This window comes from Ips typographus, linkage group LG15 (genome assembly GCF_016097725.1).
Source record: "Ips typographus isolate SLU linkage group LG15, UJ_Ityp_2.0, whole genome shotgun sequence".
NCBI lineage: Eukaryota > Metazoa > Arthropoda > Insecta > Coleoptera > Curculionidae > Ips > Ips typographus.
In genome coordinates this window covers 7,842,265-7,859,981 of record NC_138436.1, presented here as the reverse complement: position 1 = coordinate 7,859,981, position 17,717 = coordinate 7,842,265, and the positions used below count along the sequence as shown (strand labels likewise).

The following is a 17,717-nucleotide window of genomic DNA, read 5'->3' as shown; positions in this document are numbered from 1 at the left end:
CGGCTGAATTGTCAAGAACTCCACCAGGTTAAGTGGTACGTAAATTTTGATAATAGAAATGGAATCAGCGACCCCGAATTAGTCGAAAACGAGTACAAACTTCGTATGGTTATCATAGAAAATAAAAAAGTTACCAAACGACGCGACGTTTCGACCCGAAAACCCAACTTTCTTATTTCTAGCGCTAGAAACGTCATCTCAAATTCATTCTATGCTAATTTTTACCAGAAAACACGCCGGTGAAGTCAGTTTTTTGATATCTCCTAAACTAACTGAGTTACGGCCAAAAGTGCCTGATTTTAAGTAAAAAATCGTAGAAAATAGGATAAGAGAAGAAAGTAGGTAAATTTGGTGTGCGGATTCGGAATCGGCGACCCCAAATTAGTCGAAAACGAGATGTAACTTCAGGGGTCTAAGTGAAAAACTAAGAAAGTTATCAGCTGCGCGAGCAGCTCGGCCCGGAAACCCAACTTTTTTGTTGCTAAAGCTAGAAACGTCATCTCAAATCCATTCTATGCTAATTTTTACCAGAAAACACGTTGGTAAAGTCAGTTTTTTGATACCTCCTAAACTAACCGAGTTACAACCAAAATGACTATATTTTAAGTAAAAAATCGTAAAAAATGAGAAAAGAGAAGAAAGTAGGTGAATTTTGAGTGCGGATTCGGAATCAGCGACCCCAAATTAGTCGAAAACGAGTACAAACTTCGTATGGTTATCATAAAAAATAACAAAGTTACCAAATGACGCGACGTTTCGACCCGGAAACCCAACTTTCTTATTTCGAACGCTAGAAACGTCATCTCAAATTCATTCTATGCTAATTTTTTCCGGGAAACACGCTGGTGAAGTCAGTTTTGAGATACCTCTTAAACTAACAGAGTTAGACCCAAAAATGAGCGTTTAAACGGCTATATTGTCAAGAATTCCACCAGGTTAAGTGGTATGTAAATTTTGATAATAGAAATGGAATCAGCGACCCCAAATTAGTCGAAAACGAGTACAAACTCGGTATGGTTATCATAGAAAATAAAAAAGTTACCAAACGACGCGACGTTTCGGCCCGAAAACCCAACTTTCTTATTTCTAAAGCTAGAAACGTCATCTCAAATTCATTCTATGCTAATTTTTACCAGAAAACACCCCGGTGGGGTCAGATTTGCGATATCTCCTCAACTAACCGAGTTGCAACTACAATTAGGGAAAAAAAAAAAAAAATATATTTTTAAGAAAAAATTTACTTAAGTGGACACTTCCTCGTTGCTGCCGTCAAATTCCAATTTGACTTCCTCGTGCAAACCTTCCACGTCCACTTCGGATTCGGCGGCGTTGAGCATGTTCAACGTCACCTCCTGCTTCATCAGCTGCGCCGACTGAGTGGGTAGATTTGGCAACGGCGCCGCGACCGCGTTCACTGGACGCACCGGCAACCCCGCATCCTCGAACGCTTTCTTTTTCAGCGCCGTCCTGATCTGGGATCTGTCAAAAATTTGAAGAAAAAAAACCGTCACTTTTGACAGCTGCCAAAAAAAAAAACACATTTTGACAACTGACGCGATTTTGCTGTCAAATGTCACCATTTATGACACTTACACTGTACGATATTTGATGTGTTCGCTGATTTGATTCAGTCCATCGGAAAATTGTTTAACCACCTGACGGAGCATTTCGATCTCTTCGTCCGTCCATTTTCTGAAGAAAAACGAAACAATTTTGAATTTTCTCGAACTGGGTGACAGTTACTGTCAAAATGACAGTTGCAATGGATTCCCTGACCCCGAATTAGTCGAAAACGAGTACCATCAAGCCGGGGTCAGTTTGACAGTTGGCGCGATCTGTCAGCTGTCAAAAGTGACATTTAGCAACTTTGTTATTACGTAACGGAACGAAACGAGTGAAGTGTCGATTTCGACTAATTCGGTGACGTAGAATCCAGTGGTGGGGTCAATTTTTCGATAACTGCCCACGTGACCGAGCTACGTCAATTTTCTCGAACTGGGTGACAGCTACTGTCAAACTGACTGTACCGTTGGATTCCCCGTCCCCGAATTAGTCGAAAACGAGTACCATCAAGCCGGGGCAATTTGACAGTTGGCGCAATCTGTCAGCTGTCAAAAGTGACATTTAGGAACTTTGTTATTACGTAACGGAACAAAACGAGTGAAGTGTCGATTTTGACTAATTCGGGGACGTAGAATCGAGTGGTGGGGTTATTTTTTCGATATCTGGCCACGTGACCGAGCTACGTCAATTTTCTCAAACTGGGTGACAGCTACTGTCAAACTGACTTTACCGTTGGATTCCCCGTCCCCGAATTAGTCGAAAACGAGTACCATCAAGCCGGGTTCGGTTTGACAGTTGGCGCAATCTGTCAGCTGTCAAAAGTGTCATTTAGTAATATTAGGGACCTACAGCAAATGCTAACAATTAGAGAGTTTTCACATGGAAATTAGTAAAAACGTGTCAAACTTTGACAGTTCGAAACTTTGTCATTTTGACACTTTAGGGTGAAAAAACTGGAATGACGTAACTGTCAAAATAACAGAAATACGAGCTATCAAAGTAGCACCAACATTTTAGTGCAAAATTACCTATATTGTCCAATTTTGACGATATTTTGACAGTTGACACTATTGACAATCTATGGTAGTCAAAAGACAATTAAAAGAGCTATAATTCTGTCAAAATTGGAATGACGTAACTGTCAAAATGACAGAATTACGAGCTGTCAAAGTAAACCAAGTAGAGTGACACCAAAAAAATTCAATGTTGTCTTTATTGTCAAATTTTGACGTTATTTTGACAATTGACACTATTGACATTCTACGGTAGTCAAAAGACAACTAAAAAAGCTATAATTTAGTCAAAACTGGAATGACGTAACTGTCAAAATGACAGAATTACGAGCTATCAAATTAGCAACAACATTTTAGTGCACTTACCTTTATTGTCAAATTTTGACGTTATTTTGACAGTTGACACTATTGACAATCTATGGTAGTCAAAAGACAATTAAAAGAGCTATAATTCTGTCAAAATTGGAATGACGTAACTGTCAAAATGACAGAATTACGAGCTGTCAAAGTAAACCAAGTCGAGTGAAACCAAAAAATGCAATGTTGTCTTTATTGTCAAATTTTGACGTTATTTTGACAGTTGACACTATTGACATTCTATGGTAGTCAAAAGACAATTAAGAGGGCTATAATTTAGTCAAAACTGGAATGACGTAACTGTCAAAATGACAGAATTACGAGCTATCAAATTAGCAACAACATTTTAGTGCACTTACCTTTATTGTCAAATTTTGACGTTATTTTGACAGTTGACACTAATGACATTCCTTGGTAGTCAAAAGACAATTAAAAAAGCTGTAATTCTGTCAAAACTGGAATGACGTAACTGTCAAAATGACAGAATTACGTGCTGTCAAACTGAACCAAGTCGAGTGAAACCAAAAAATGCAATGTTGTCTTTATTGTCAAATTTTGACGTTATTTTGACAGTTGACACTATTGACATTCTATGGTAGTCAAAAGACAATTAAGAGGGCTATAATTTAGTCAAAACTGGAATGACGTAACTGTCAAAATGACAGAATTACGAGCAGTCAAAGTGAACCAAGTCGAACGACATCAAAAAAATGCAATGTTGTCTTTATTGTCAAATTATGACGTTATTTTGACAATTGACACTATTGACATTCTATGGTAGTCAAAAGGCAATTAAAAAAGCTATAATTCAGTCAAAACTGGAATGACATAACTGTCAAAATGACAGAATTACGAGCTGTCAAAGTGAACCAAGTCGAGTGAAACCAAAAAATGCAATGTTGTCTTTATTGTCAAATTATGACGGTATTTTGACAATTGACACTATTGACATTATATGGTAGTCAAAAGGCAATTAAAAGAGCTGTAATTTAGTCAAAACTGGAATGACGTAACTGTCAAAATGACAGAATTACGAGCTGTCAAAGTGAACCAAGTCGAGTGACATCAAAAAAATGCAATGTTGTCTTTATTGTCAAATTATGACGGTATTTTGACAGTTGACACTATTGACATTCTATGGTAGTCAAAATACAATTAAAAGGGCTACAATTCTGTCAAAATTGGAATAACTTAACTGTCAAAATGACAGAATTACGAGCTGTCAAATTGAACCAAGTCGAGTGACAACAAAAAAATGCAATTTTGTCTTTATTGTCAAATTATGACGTTATTTTGACAGTTGACACTACTGACATTCTATGGTAGTCAAAAGGCAATTAAAAGAGCTGTAATTCAGTCAAAACTGGAATGACATAACTGTCAAAATGACAGAAATACGAGCAATCAAATTGGCAACAACATTTTAGTGCAAAGTTACACTTATTGTCCAAATTTGATGTTATTTTGACAGTTGACACTACTGACATTCCATGGTAATCAAAAGGCAATTAAAAAAGCAATAATTTAGTCAAAACTGGAATGACGCAACTGTCAAAATGACATAATTACAGTTAATTTTGTCAAGCCACCCTTCAACTGTCAATAACTTGGTTAGTTGACGTTTTTTGGACAAACTTGTCATTTGACAGTTTGTAGAGGACACTCTGAGCTATAATCTGTCAAAAAAACGCGCTAACTGACAAAATAACCGACTTATAAGCTGTCAAAGTGACAACTGTCATATTAAGACTAATTATTTTTTAATTCTCGCTAGTCACTCTTTAACTGTCAATAACGCGGTTATTTGACATTTTTCAGAAAATTACTAGGGAAAGTGATCGACAGAGGATTGAAAGGGCTTTCGAATGGTATATTAAATCATTATGTAACTGTCAGAATAACAGAGTTGGAGGCTGTCAAAATGACAACTTTGACAACCAAAAATTAGGTTAAATTTGACAGGAAAAGCTGTCAGGAAGGTTGCTAATGCTGGTTTGACAGTTTTAAAGACAAAAAACGTGGAAAAACCACTAAAAACCCTTCAAAACCACTCACTCGAACACCAAATTAACCACTTTTTTCACCAAAAATTAGGTTAATTTTAACAGGAAAAGCTGTGGGCAAGCTAGTTGAGGGTTATTGAAGGTGTTTTAGGGCTGAAAAGTCAAGAAAAACACCGAAAAACACTAAACAACCACTTGCAGGTCTCGACCAGCACTTTCCACCACTTTAGCCAAACTTAACCTAATTTTTCCCGGCAAAAAGGTACTCACCCGGTAGGGGACTCTGAATTCGGATGCAATTGCATGGTAAGATCGCCCAGTTTGTTGAAAGCCTGCCCGGCAGCGGTGAAAATCTCCCCAACCTGCAAACCAAACACACTAATCGGTAATCTAACCTCACAATTTGGGCGGTTTTAGCGCACTTTACTGGCTGAACTCATGTTTTAGGGGGTAAATTCGATCGCTAAAACCGTTTTTCCGGCCGGAAAACTGCTCTAAAACCCTTTAAATGCTCTTTCCAAGCCTGGGAAATAGTTTAAACAACAAACTTAGTTTGGGAGTGAAATTGAGGTTAGAATGCTTGACGCATGTCAACTAATGTACGTCCATCTCTGTCTGTCACATTGTTGCGTGCGAGTTAGAGTGAAACGACCCGTCAACTTCCAGAATGACAGTCGGGCTGTCATTAGTGTCACTCTGGTAGGGGGAACTGTCAAACCGGACTTTCTAACCTCAAATTGTGCCGAAAGTGGAAATTATACAGAAAATCTTGTTAAATTACAGTTTTTACGGTTTTTCCAGTGAATTTCGGTGCGTGGGTGTGTGGTTTAACGTGGGAAGGACCCCCCCGAGCTGCCCAGGCGTTTGCAGCGACCCCCCCGAACCAGGTAAGTCCCTACACCAGTACAGCCCCATGTTTACCAAGTCAGAAATCCCTGATTTTCCCTGAAAATCCCGTTTTTTCACCAGGGAAAGCTGGGAGGAAGGTTGTTCTGGCTTGTTTGACTGTTTTAGGGCCCAAAACCACTAAAATCCCTTAAAAACCAACCACTTGACTCGCCCTCAACCGAACACCAAATTAACCACATTTTTGGCCAAAAATGAGGTTAAGTTTGACAGGAAAAGCTGTAAAGAGGGTTGCTAAGGCTTGTTTGACAGTTTTAAAGACAAAAAAAGCTAAAAAAAACACTAAAAACCCTTCAAAACCACTCACTCGACTCTCCCTTAACCTAACACTAGATTAACCCCTTTTTTCACCAAAAATTAAGGTAAATTTGACAGGAAAAGCAGTGAGGAAGGTTGTTAAAGCTTGTTTGACAGTTGTAAAGACAAAAAAAAGTGAAAAAACCCTAAAATCCCTTCAAAAACCTTCACTCGACTCTCCCTTTACCGAACACCAAATTAACCACTTTCCAGGCAAAAAATGAGGTTAAAATTGACAGGACAAGCTGTGGCCGTGGTGATTAAGGCTTGCTGAAGGTGGTTAAAGGAGAAAAAAGTCAAAAAAACACTAAAACACACTAAAAAACCTTCAATCCACCAACACTTAACCGCACACCAAATTAACCACTTTCTGGACCAAAAATGAGGTTAAATTAACCAGGAAAAGCTGTGGACAAGCTTGCTGAAGGTGTTTGAAGGTTAAAAAGTCAAGAAAAACACTAACAAAGCACCTCCGGTCTTCGACCGGCACTTTCCAACACTTTAGGCTAACTTAACCTAATTTTTCCCGGTAAAAGGTTACTTACCCGATTGGGAAGAGTGGTTTAGGATGTAACTGCATGGTAGGATAGTCCAGTTTGTGGGAAAAGTGACCGGGAAGGGTGCAAATCCCCCCAACCTGCAACCAAACACACTAATCGGTAATCTAACCTCACAATTTGGGCGGTTTTAGCGCACTTTACTGGCTGAACTCATGTTTTAGGGGGTAAATTCGATCGCTAAAACCGTTTTTTCCGGCCGGAAAACTGCTCTAAAACCCTTAAAATGCCCTTTCCAAGCCCCGGGAAATGGTTTAAACAACAAACTTAGTTTGGGGCGTAAAATTGAGGTTAGAATGTTTGACGCATGTCAACTAATGTACGTCCATCTCTGTCTGTCACATTGTTGCGTGCGAGTTAGAGTGAGACGACCCGTCAACTTCCAGAATGACAGTCGGGCTGTCATTAGTGTCACTCTGGTAGGGGGAACTGTCAAACCGGACTTTCTAACCTCAAATTGTGCCGAAAGTGGAAATTATACAGAAAATCTTGTTAAATTACAGTTTTTACGGTTTTTCCAGTGAATTTCGGTGCGTGGGTGTGTGGTTTAACGTGGGAAGGACCCCCCCGAGCTGCCCAGGCGTTTGCAGCGACCCCCCCGAACCAGGTAAGTCCCTACACCAGTACAGCCCCATGTTTACCAAGTCAGAAATCCCTGATTTTCCCTGAAAATCCCGTTTTTTCACCAGGGAAAGCTGGGAGGAAGGTTGTTCTGGCTTGTTTGACTGTTTTAGGGCCCAAAACCACTAAAATCCCTTAAAAACCAACCACTCAACTCGCCCTTAACGGAACACCAAATTAACCACATTTTTGGCCAAAAATTAGGTTAAGTTTGACAGGAAAAGCTGTAAAGAGGGTTGCTAAGGCTGGTTTGACAGTTTTAAAAGCAAAAAAAATCAAAATTTAAGCAAAAACCCTCTCCGAGTGGTTTTTAAGGGTTTTTCCAATTTTCTAAGGGTGGTTCAGTCTTTTTTCAATGCAAAGGGACAAAAAAAGATAAGGAAGGATCATTTTCCCTTACCCTTATTCCCTCTTGCTATGCTAGGTTGCCTTTAGAGTGGCATTATTGCCTCAAGCGAATTTGACCCTTTTTGGATATTCCCTGCTTATTTCCTTCAATAACTCCCTTAGGTGACATTTTCCCTGCAAACACTATACCGGGTGATTGAAAGAGAACTGAAAAAGCTTTAAATTGATATGTCGAACCACCCTGTAGATGGTAGAGTAACCGAGTTACAGGGTGGTCAAGTTGACACTCTATAGACTCGGAACTTGTCACTTTGACAGTCCGTAACTCGGTTAATTTGACAGTTGGCGAGTTGGCTTTTTTGACAGATTGTAGCCCCGGGTGTCCTCTACAAACTGTCAAGTAACAAATTTGTGCAAAAAACGTCAACTAACCGAGTTATTGACAGTTAAAGGGTGCCTGGTCAAAATTGACAGTTGTCACTTTGACAGCCCGTAACTCTCGCTTTCGATCCTCTTTCCATAGTAATTTTAAAATTTAATTAATTTTTTTCTTTTAGACAGTTCTAAACGGTTCCAGCAAGTTCTAAAATGTTCTACAAGGTTTCTATGAGTTTTGTCAAGATTCTACTGGTTCAGAAGAATTCTAGAAGGTATGGAAAGCTTCTAGAATGTTCCAGAAGACTCTAGAATGTTCTACAAAGTTCCAGCAAGTTCTAAAAGGTTCTACAAGGTTTCAAGGAGAACAAAAAAAAAAAAAAGTACAATTATCGACAAAAAAAAAAACACTTTAATAATAACTAAAAAAAAACAATAATTTAATAATAATTAATTAATAAGTTAATTAATAAAAAAAATAATTAAAGAATTAAAAAAAAAAGATAAAAAACACGCATTAAATGCAAATTAATTATTAAAACGACAAAATCAGTACAAAAAAAAAATTAATTGATTAATTAATTAAAAAGAGGAATAAAATATCTATTTACAAAATACAAACAAAAATTTTTATTTTTTTTTGTATCTTGTAAATAATTATTTTTGTCCTCTTTTTAATTAATTAATTTTTTTTATTTATTTATTTCATTTAACAAAAAAAAAATGTATTAATGAAAAAGGGGAAAAAATAATTATTTACAAAATACAAAAAAAAAAAATTTTTCTTTTTATTTATTTTATTTATTTATTCAATTTAATTTAATTAACTTAAAGCTGTTTTGCGCGCATTTGTATAAAAAGCGATTAATTTCTAAAATTAATTAATAAAAATACAAAAATAACGCTAATTTAAGGTTAGGTTAGGTTTCCGTTAATCTAACCTAAAAAAAATGTACAGTATGTACATGCACGAAAATTGCCGCGTCACCCTGTATAGTAGTAATTGCTTTATTACCATTTTTGACAGTTTGACAGCTGTCAAAAGTAAAAAATTTGAAAAAAAAAAAAATGCTGTCAAAAATGTCAATTTTTTATTTTTTTGACAGATTCGACTTTGACAGCTGTCAAAACCATCACGGCCAATTTTGCCAACGAAATGCGATTTTTTTAAGGCAAAACTGACAGCTGTCAAAAAAAAAATTGACAAAAAAAAATGGTTGTCAAAAATGTCATTTTTTTTTAACAGATTCAACACAGCTGTCAAAAAAAAATTTAAAAATTTTGAAAAAAAAAAATTTGACAGATTTGACTTTGACAGCTATCAAATTTTTTTTTCTTAAATTTTGACATAAAAAAATAGTTGTCAAAAATGTCAATTTTTTTTTTGACAGATTCGACTTTGACAGCTGTCAAAAATATCCCGGCAAATTTTGCCAACAAAATGCGATTTTTAAGGCAAAATTGACAGCTGTCAAAAAAAAAATAAAAATTTGGCAAAAAAAATGGTTGCCAAAAAATTTTTTTTGGCAGATTTGACTTTGACAGCTATCAAATTTTGTTTTTCTTAAATTTTGACAAAAAAAATTGCTGTCAAAAATGTCAATTTTTTATTTTTTTGACAGATTCGACTTTGACAGCTGTCAAAACCATCACGGCCAATTTTGCCAACAAAATGCGATTTTTTTAAGGCAAAACTGACAGCTGTCAAAAAAAATATTGACATAAACAAATGGTTGTCAAAAATGTCATTTTTTTTTTGACAGATTCAACACAGACAGCTGTCAAATAAAAATTTAAAAAAAAAAAATTGTCAAAAACGTAAAATTTTTTTTTTTGACAGATTCGACTTTGACAGCTATCAATTTTTTTTTCTTAAATTTTGACATAAAAATAATGGTTGTCAAAAAGTCAATTCTTTTTTTTTTTTTTGACAGATTCGACTTTGACAGCCGTCAAAAATATCCCGGCAAATTTTGCCAACGTAATGCGATTTTTTTAAGGCAAAATTGACAGCTGTCAAATTTATTTATTTTTTAAATTTTGACATTAAAAAAATTGTTGTCAAAAATGTCATTTTTTTTTTTTTGACAGATTCGACTTCGACAGCTATCAATTTTTTTTTCTTAAATTTTGACATAAAAAAAATTGCTGTCAAAAATGTCAATTTTTTATTTTTTTGACAGATTCGACTTTGACAGCCGTCAAAACCATCACGGCCAATTTTGCCAACGAAATGCGATTTTTTTAAGGCAAAACTGACAGCTGTCAAAAAAAATATTGACATAAAAAAATGGTTGTCAAAAATGTCATTTTTTTTGTTGACAGATTCAACACAGACAGCTGTCAAAAAAAAATTTTGAAAAAAAAAATTGTCAAAAACGTAAAATTTTTTTTTTTGACAGATTCGACTTTGACAGCTATCAATTTTTTTTTCTTAAATTTTGACATAAAAAAAATGGTTGTCAAAAAGTCAATTCTTTTTTTTTTTTTGACAGATTCGACTTTGACAGCCGTCAAAAATATCCCGGCAAATTTTGCCAACGTAATGCGATTTTTTTAAGGCAAAATTGACAGCTGTCTGTCAAATTTATTTATTTTTTAAATTTTGACATTAAAAAAATTGTTGTCAAAAATGTCATTTTTTTTTACAGATTCGACTTTGACAGCCGTCATAAATATCCCGGCAAATTTTGCCAACGTAATGCGATTTTTTTAAGGGAAAATTGGCAGCTGTCAAAAAATAAAAAAATTTGAATTTTTTTTGACAGATGTCATTTTTTTTTTTAATTTTTATTGTAATAGACGTATCGTCCGCAAACATTCGAGAGCAACCGTTAATCAACTACGTTTCGCTTAACTAGAAATGTTTTCGTAAAAACCAGTCTTGGAATTGAGAATCTATCGGGGGAAGGGGGGGGGGTAAATATAATAATCAAAATGGACTCTACCTGTCACGTCTGCCCCGTCAGAAATGTCAATTGACCGTCGATTCGGTGGTGGTGATACCGCGCAGCATCACCGACGGATCGAGGTGCATGCGCGACGCCAACAAATAGTTGTCGTCGCCGATCGGTGCCGCCCTGAAAACACCAAAAAAAAATTGTGCTAAAGCAAAACTGACCTTACCAGGATGTTTTCTGGTAAAAATTAACATAAAACGAATTTGAGATGACGTTTCTAGCGCTAGAAATAAGAAAGTTGGGTTTTGAGGGTCGAAACGTCGCGCTAAATGGTAACTTTGTTATTTTTTGTGATAAACATACGAAGTTTGTACTCGTTTTCGACTAATTCGGGGTCAGGAAAACCGTTTCCACAGTCAGTTTGGCGGTACCTAGTACCCAGTTCGAGAAACTTGATTTTGAACTGGAATTTCCATGAAACTTAAAGGTATCGCAAAACTGACCTTACCAGCGTGTTTTCTGGTAAAAATTAACATAAAACGAATTTGAGATGACGTTTCTAGCGCTAGAAATAAGAAAGTTGGGTTTCCGGGTCAAGTGGTACCATTTAAACCAAATTGGAACCATCCACAATTTCCATCGTAGCATGGTCGAGTTTGTACTCGTTTTCGACTAATTCGGGGTCAAGGAACCCGTTTCTGGGGTTAAAATGTCAAAATGTTTACTTTCGAGGTGGTACCACTGGGTTCCAAAGTGGTACCAAACAGTTTAAACTGAAACAATGTTGCAAAGTGGTTGAAAACTAATTTTTTCAAGCAAAACTTGTCAAATTAACATTTTTTGTTAAAGTGGTACCACTCAAAATAGGGTGGTACCATCCACAATTTTGGTCGTAGCATGGTCGAGTTTGTACTCGTTTTCGACTAATTTGGGGTCAAGGAACCCATTTCCGGGGTTAAAATGTCAAAATATCGACTTTCCAAGGTGGTACCACATACTTACAAACTGCCGTATTTGATGTTGCGATCGACCGTCCGCTTGTAGATCCGATGCTGGTACTCGATCTCGAACGTCACTTCCCGCAATCGCTTCAAGATGGCGCAGATGGCGGGATCGCGCACCTCCAACATTTGAATGTACCGCTCCAAGTGCGGTAAATGGGCGATAATCAGCGAGTGGACTCGTTGCAAATCGCGTTCCGGATCCAGCGACATGTGATAATTGTTCGTGTCCGCCTGCGACACCTCGCTACAGCCCGGCGCCAGCTCGTTCGGCGATCGACAGCTGCGAAAACACGATCGATAGTTTGGTCGATATCGATAATTTTGTCGAAATCGAGTTGCATTAGTCAAAGACTATCCGAATTTATGGTTGTTTCAACTATCGATAATTTGGTCGATATCGATAATTTTGTCGAAATCGAGTTGCTTTAGTCAAGGACTATCCAAATATATGGTTTTCTCAACTATCGATAATTTAGTCGATATCGATAATTTGTCGATAATTTTGTCGAACTTGAGTTGCTTTAGTCAAAGACTATCCGAATGTATGGTTTTCTCAAGTATCGATAATTTGGTCGATATCGATAATTCGTCGATAATTTTGTCAAAATCGATTTGCTTTAATCAAAGACTATCCGAATTTATGGTTGTCTCAACTATCGATAATTTGGTCGATATCGATAATTCGTCGATAATTTTGTCGAAATCGAGTTGCTTTAGTCAAGGACTATCCGAATATATGGTTTTCTCAACTATCGATAATTTGGTCGATATCGATAATTTATCGATAATTTTATCAAAATCAACTTGCTTTAGTCAAAGACTATCCGAATTTATGGTTTTCTCAACTATCGATAATTTGGTCGATATCGATAATTCGTCGATAATTTTGTCAAAATCGAGTTGCTTTAATCAAAGACTATCCGAATTTATGGTTGTCTCAACTATCGATAATTTGGTCGATATCGATAATTCGTCGATAATTTTGTCGAAATCGAGTTGCTTTAGTCAAGGACTATCCGAATATATGGTTTTCTCAACTATCGATAATTTGGTCGATATCGATAATTTATCGATAATTTTATCAAAATCAACTTGCTTTAGTCAAAGACTATCCGAATATATGGTTTTCTCAACTATCGATAATTTGGTCGATATCGATAATTCGTCGATAATTTTGTCGAAATCGAGTTGCTTTAGTCAAGGACTATCCGAATATATGGTTTTCTCAACTATCGATAATTTGGTCGATATCGATAGTTTATCGATAATTTTGTCGAAATCGAGTTGCTTTAGTCAAAGACTATCCGAATATATGGTTTTCTCAACTATCGATAATTTGGTCGATATCGATAGTTTATCGATAATTTTGTCGAAATCGAATTGCTTTAGTCAAAGACTATCCGAATATATGGTTATATCAACTATCGATAGTTTGGTCGATATCGATAACTTGGTCGATCATTTTCGAAAGTTTGAAGAGTAAAAAAAGTTGTCAAAAGTCAAAATTTGACGTCAAAAGTAAAAAATCAACCTAAAGCGTCAAAAATGACATTAAAAAGAGTAAAAGTCTAAATCCAGTGTCAAACGTAAAAAAAGTCAAAATTTCAAGTCAAAAGTAAAACCGCAAGTGTCAAACGTAAAAAAAACTTTAAACGCTCGTATCTCCGTTGTTCGTGGACCGATCAAAAAAAGTCAAAAACGAAAATTGTAGTAAATTTCATCGTCTACAAGATGGCGCCATCGGCGCTCGCCTATCGGTCGAAACTTACCAGCGCCACGCCCCATTAATAAACGCCGACGGATGGTATTTTTTCAGTCGATTCGCGTTCGTCTGACAGATTTTCGTCAGCAAATCGACCCATTCCTTTTCCTCGACGCAATTCGCCGCCTGCACGTACAGCGCCCTCTCCGGCTGCACGATTTGAAACATGTTTTTCATTTTGAACGACGTTTCGGCCAAACGTTCCACCGCCAGGATGTTGGACAATGGAATTTCGCACAACGCCTCTTTGCCTGCACAAAGGAAAATCGAGTTTGGTGTCAAAAGTAAAAAAAAATTAACGCTCAGAAATGTCAAAAGTCAAAAATTCTAGAGTGTCAAAAATGACACTAAAAAGTATGCGAGTCTCAATTTGACGTCAAAAGTAAAAAAAATGATCCACAAGTGTCAAAATTAGAAAAACGACACTTTAAAGTGTCAAACGTCAAAAGTAGCACTCAAAACGACAAATTCGACGTTAAACGTAAAAAAAATTACAGTCAAAAGTAAAAAAAGCCGAAAACTGTCAACGGTGAAAAAATTACACTCAAAAGTGTCAAAAGTAAAAACAAATCAGTCTGAAATGCCAAAAATGAAACGTAGCACTCAAAAGTAAAAAATTTGAAGTTAAACGTAAAAAAAAAACCAGTTAAAGTGTCAAAAGTAAAAAATGTTTCTAAAAATTGTCAAAACTAGAGAAATGACACTTAAGACTAAGAAATTGTCAAAAAGTGACACCGCAAAGTGTCTAAAGTAAAAAATTGCACTTGCCAGTGTCAAAAGTCTAAATTTGATGTCAAAAGTAAAAAATACACTAAAAAGTGTAAAAAGTCGAAAAAAACACTGAAAAGTGTCAAACGTAAAATACTTGGATCGATCATACCTTCGTTGTCCGTGGAATAAATATCATAAAAAAACTGTCAAAAGTCAAAAAATTACCAAACAAAGTGTCAAAAGTAAATAAATGACACTACAAATGTCAAAATTCGAAAAATGACACTAGAAAACGTCTAAAGTAAAAAATACACTAAAAAGTGTCAAAAGTCAATATATGACACTACAAATGATACTGCAAGTGTCAAAAGTAAAATTTGAAGTGTCAAACGTAAAAAGTAAAAGATACCCTGAATAAAACACAAAAAATGTCAAAAGTCGAAAAATTACCCCAACAAAATGTCAAAAGTAAAAAATACACTAAAAAGTCAAAAAATGACACTACAAAGTGTCAAGAGTCAAAAACACACCAGAAAATGTCAAAAGTAAAATTTGAATTGTCAGACGTAAAAAACTTTAAACGATCATATCTTCGCTGTCCGTAGAGCTATCAAAAAATGTCATAAAAGCAAAATAACTAAAAAAAACGTCAAGTCAAAAAAATGACACTAAAAAGTGTCAAAAGTAAAAAAATTAACCAACAAAGTGTCAAAAGTAAAAAAATTACACTACAAAGTGTCAAAAGGCGAAAAATTACGCAACAAAGTGTCAAAAGTAAAAAATTTTGCAAAAAGTGTCTAAAGTAAAATTTGAAGTGTCAAACGTAAAAAACTTGGATCGATCATACCTTCGTTGTCCGTAGAGCTATCAGAAAATGTCATAAAAGCAAAATAACAAAAAAAAAATGTCAAGTCAAAAAAATGACACTAAAAGGTGTCAAAAGTCAAAAAATTACGCAACAAAGTGTCAAAACTATAAAATTCAGCAAAAAGTAAAATTTGAAGTGTCAAACGTAAAAAACTTCGATCGGTCATACCTTCGTTGTCCGTAGAGCTAACAAGAAATGCCATAAAAGTAAAAAATGACACTACAAAGTGTCAAAAGTAAAAAATACAATAAAAAGTGTCAAAAGTCAAAAAATCACGCAACAAAGTGTCAAAAGTACAAAACACACACTGAAAAATGTCAAAAGTAAAATTTGAAGTGTCAAACGTAAAAAACTTGGATCGATCATACCTTCGTTGTCCGTAGAGCAATCAAGCAATGACATGAAAGCAAAATAACACAAAAATATGTCAAAAGACAAAAAATAACACGAAAAAGTGTCAAAAGTAAAAAATGACACTACAAAGTGTCAAAAGTAAAAAATACACTAAAAAATGTCAAAAGTCAAAAAATGACACTACAAAATGTCAAGAGTCAAAAATACACCAGAAAATGTCAAAAGTAAAATTTGAATTGTCAGACGTAAAAAACTTTGAACGATCATATCTTCGTTGTCCGTAGAGCTATCAAGAAATGTCAAAAGTAAAAAATGACACTGCAGAGTATCAAAAGTAAAAAATACAATAAAAAGTGTCAAAAGTAAAATTTGAAACGTCAAACGTAAAAAAATTGATAAAAACTAACCTCGACACTTGGAGTAGCTCAAACTTTCCGTGGTGAGTTTAAAGTAGCGCTGCTTGAAATTCTTTCGACCGAAACGTTTCCGACCTTGGGCGCGTTTGATCATCAACCTGAAAAAGAAACGGTGTCAGACGTAAAAAAAAACGTAAAAAATATGATTTTTTTGGTTTAAACGGCATTCAATTACCTGGTGACCTCCCTGACGACGTAAGCACGAAAAAAAAAATTTTTTTTTTTGACAAATGACAGTTTGACGTACACGTCAACTTACCCTTCTTTGAGCGTGACGGGTTTGTCGTTTTCGACGGCGGGCGGACTGGACGTGTTGGCGGAAATGATTTCCAGAAACTTGCGCATCGCCGTTTTGTGCGTTTCCGTGCAAAATTGCTTGTACAGACACTCCATGTACTCTTCCTTGCACACTTGTTGCGACGAGCGGCAGCTGACCTGCGCCAAAAAAAACATTTTTGGAAATCTGACAGCGGAAATGGATTCCCCGTCCCCGAATTAGTCGAAAACGAGTACAAACTTGGGGGGGTTGTCTAGTCGACTAAGCGAGTTACGAGGCGCCGAAGCGTCGGCAGCGCCATCTTTAACTGAAAACTGCTTGGTTGTTTTTTCAGTTGCACCCCCCGAGTGACCACTCGTTTTCGACTAATTTGGGGACGCCGATTCTAAATTTCTGGTCAGAATTCATCTACCTCTCACCCAGCTCGAGTTCATTACAAATTAATCGGTAAAATTTGAAATTTTTGGTTTAACTCGCTTAATTTTGGAGATATCAAAAAACCGACTTTACCAGAGTGTTTTCCGGGAAATTTTAACATAAAATGACGGTTAGATGAACGCTCTAGCATGAATAGCAAGAAAGTTGGGTTTTTAGTGCGGAAACGGCACTTTCCGCCTTAAAAACGTTCGCTAACTCCCTTAGTTTTTTACGTAAACCCCTCGAGTGACCACTCGTTTCCGACTAATCCGGGGACGGGAAATCCATTTCCGACCTTACTTTGACCGAATCTCCGGTCCAGTTCGAGAAACTCGCAAAAAAAACGGGTTTCCGTTCGAGTGACGCAGAAATGCTTGCCGCCATTTTGCAATTTCCGCCATTTTGAGTTGAGATAAGTTGGGCTTGTTTGTACTCGTTTTCGACTAATTCAAAGATGGCGAATCGACCTGTGCTGTCAGAATTGACGTACTTCTCACCCAGCTCGAGTTTTTACAGATTTCAAGGTTAAAATTGTGGTTTTTTAGCTCTAACTCGGTTAGTTTTTGAGATTTCAAAAAACCGACTGCACCAGCGTGTTTTCCGGGAAATTTTAACATAAAATGACGGTTAGATGAACGCTCTAGCATGAATAGCAAGAAAGTTGGTTTTTAGTGCGGAAAAGACACTTTCCGCACAAAATTTTGTTTTTTAACTCAGACCACTCGTTTTTGACTAATTTGGGGTCGCTGATTCTAAATTTTAGGTCAGAATTCACGTACCTCTCACCTAAGTCGACTTATTAACAAATTAACCGTTAAAACACTGAATTTTCGGACCAAGTCGATTAGTTGATAAAATATTGGAAATTTGATAGTTGCGATGGATAGACCGTCCCCAAGTTAGTCGAAAATGAGTACAAACTCAATGGGGTTATCTAGTCAAATAACCGAGTTGGGTGAGGAAAGTGG

The 17,717-nt window shown here is 36.2% G+C and overlaps 2 protein-coding genes and 1 long non-coding RNA gene across 9 annotated transcripts in view; 1 reads left to right on the top strand and 2 right to left on the bottom strand.

The window, feature by feature from the left end:
- Positions 1 to 1,222: 1,222 nt before the first annotated feature.
- On the bottom strand, positions 1,223 to 6,984 carry LOC145738365 (BPTF-associated chromatin complex component 1). Of its 5 annotated transcripts, XM_081993181.1 has the most exons (5): positions 6,920 to 6,984; positions 5,359 to 5,441; positions 5,207 to 5,298; positions 1,594 to 1,692; positions 1,223 to 1,479 (listed from the first exon to the last, which is right to left on the bottom strand). In XM_081993181.1, the coding sequence occupies exons 2-5, from the start codon at positions 5,374 to 5,376 to the stop codon at positions 1,242 to 1,244; spliced, it is 447 nt and encodes a 148-aa protein (XP_081849307.1). In that variant the 5' UTR covers positions 5,377 to 5,441; positions 6,920 to 6,984; the 3' UTR covers positions 1,223 to 1,241. The 5 variants fall into 5 exon arrangements, with proteins under 5 accessions (XP_081849307.1, XP_081849308.1, XP_081849310.1 ...); XM_081993182.1 differs by lacking the exon at positions 5,359 to 5,441 and having other exon boundaries at positions 6,836 to 6,976; XM_081993184.1 differs by lacking the exons at positions 5,359 to 5,441; positions 6,920 to 6,984 and adding an exon at positions 6,685 to 6,791.
- LOC145738368 (uncharacterized) lies at positions 5,674 to 10,939 on the top strand. 3 transcript variants are annotated; one of them, XR_014180735.1, is made up of 4 exons: positions 5,674 to 5,823; positions 7,218 to 7,303; positions 8,223 to 8,265; positions 8,316 to 10,529. It is a non-coding gene; the product is annotated as an uncharacterized LOC145738368 (long non-coding RNA). The 3 variants fall into 3 exon arrangements; XR_014180736.1 differs by lacking the exon at positions 5,674 to 5,823 and adding an exon at positions 10,602 to 10,939 and having other exon boundaries at positions 7,124 to 7,303; positions 8,316 to 9,495; XR_014180734.1 differs by lacking the exon at positions 5,674 to 5,823 and having other exon boundaries at positions 7,124 to 7,303.
- LOC145738367 (GTPase-activating protein-like) overlaps positions 6,686 to 17,717 on the bottom strand; it is a 44,359-nt gene continuing 33,327 nt past the window's right edge. The window contains 6 exon segments of the mRNA XM_081993187.1: positions 6,686 to 6,776; positions 10,989 to 11,120; positions 11,943 to 12,224; positions 13,714 to 13,957; positions 16,047 to 16,153; positions 16,315 to 16,490. Of these exon segments, the coding sequence (XP_081849313.1) occupies positions 11,015 to 11,120; positions 11,943 to 12,224; positions 13,714 to 13,957; positions 16,047 to 16,153; positions 16,315 to 16,490 (915 nt within the window). The 3' untranslated portion in view covers positions 6,686 to 6,776; positions 10,989 to 11,014.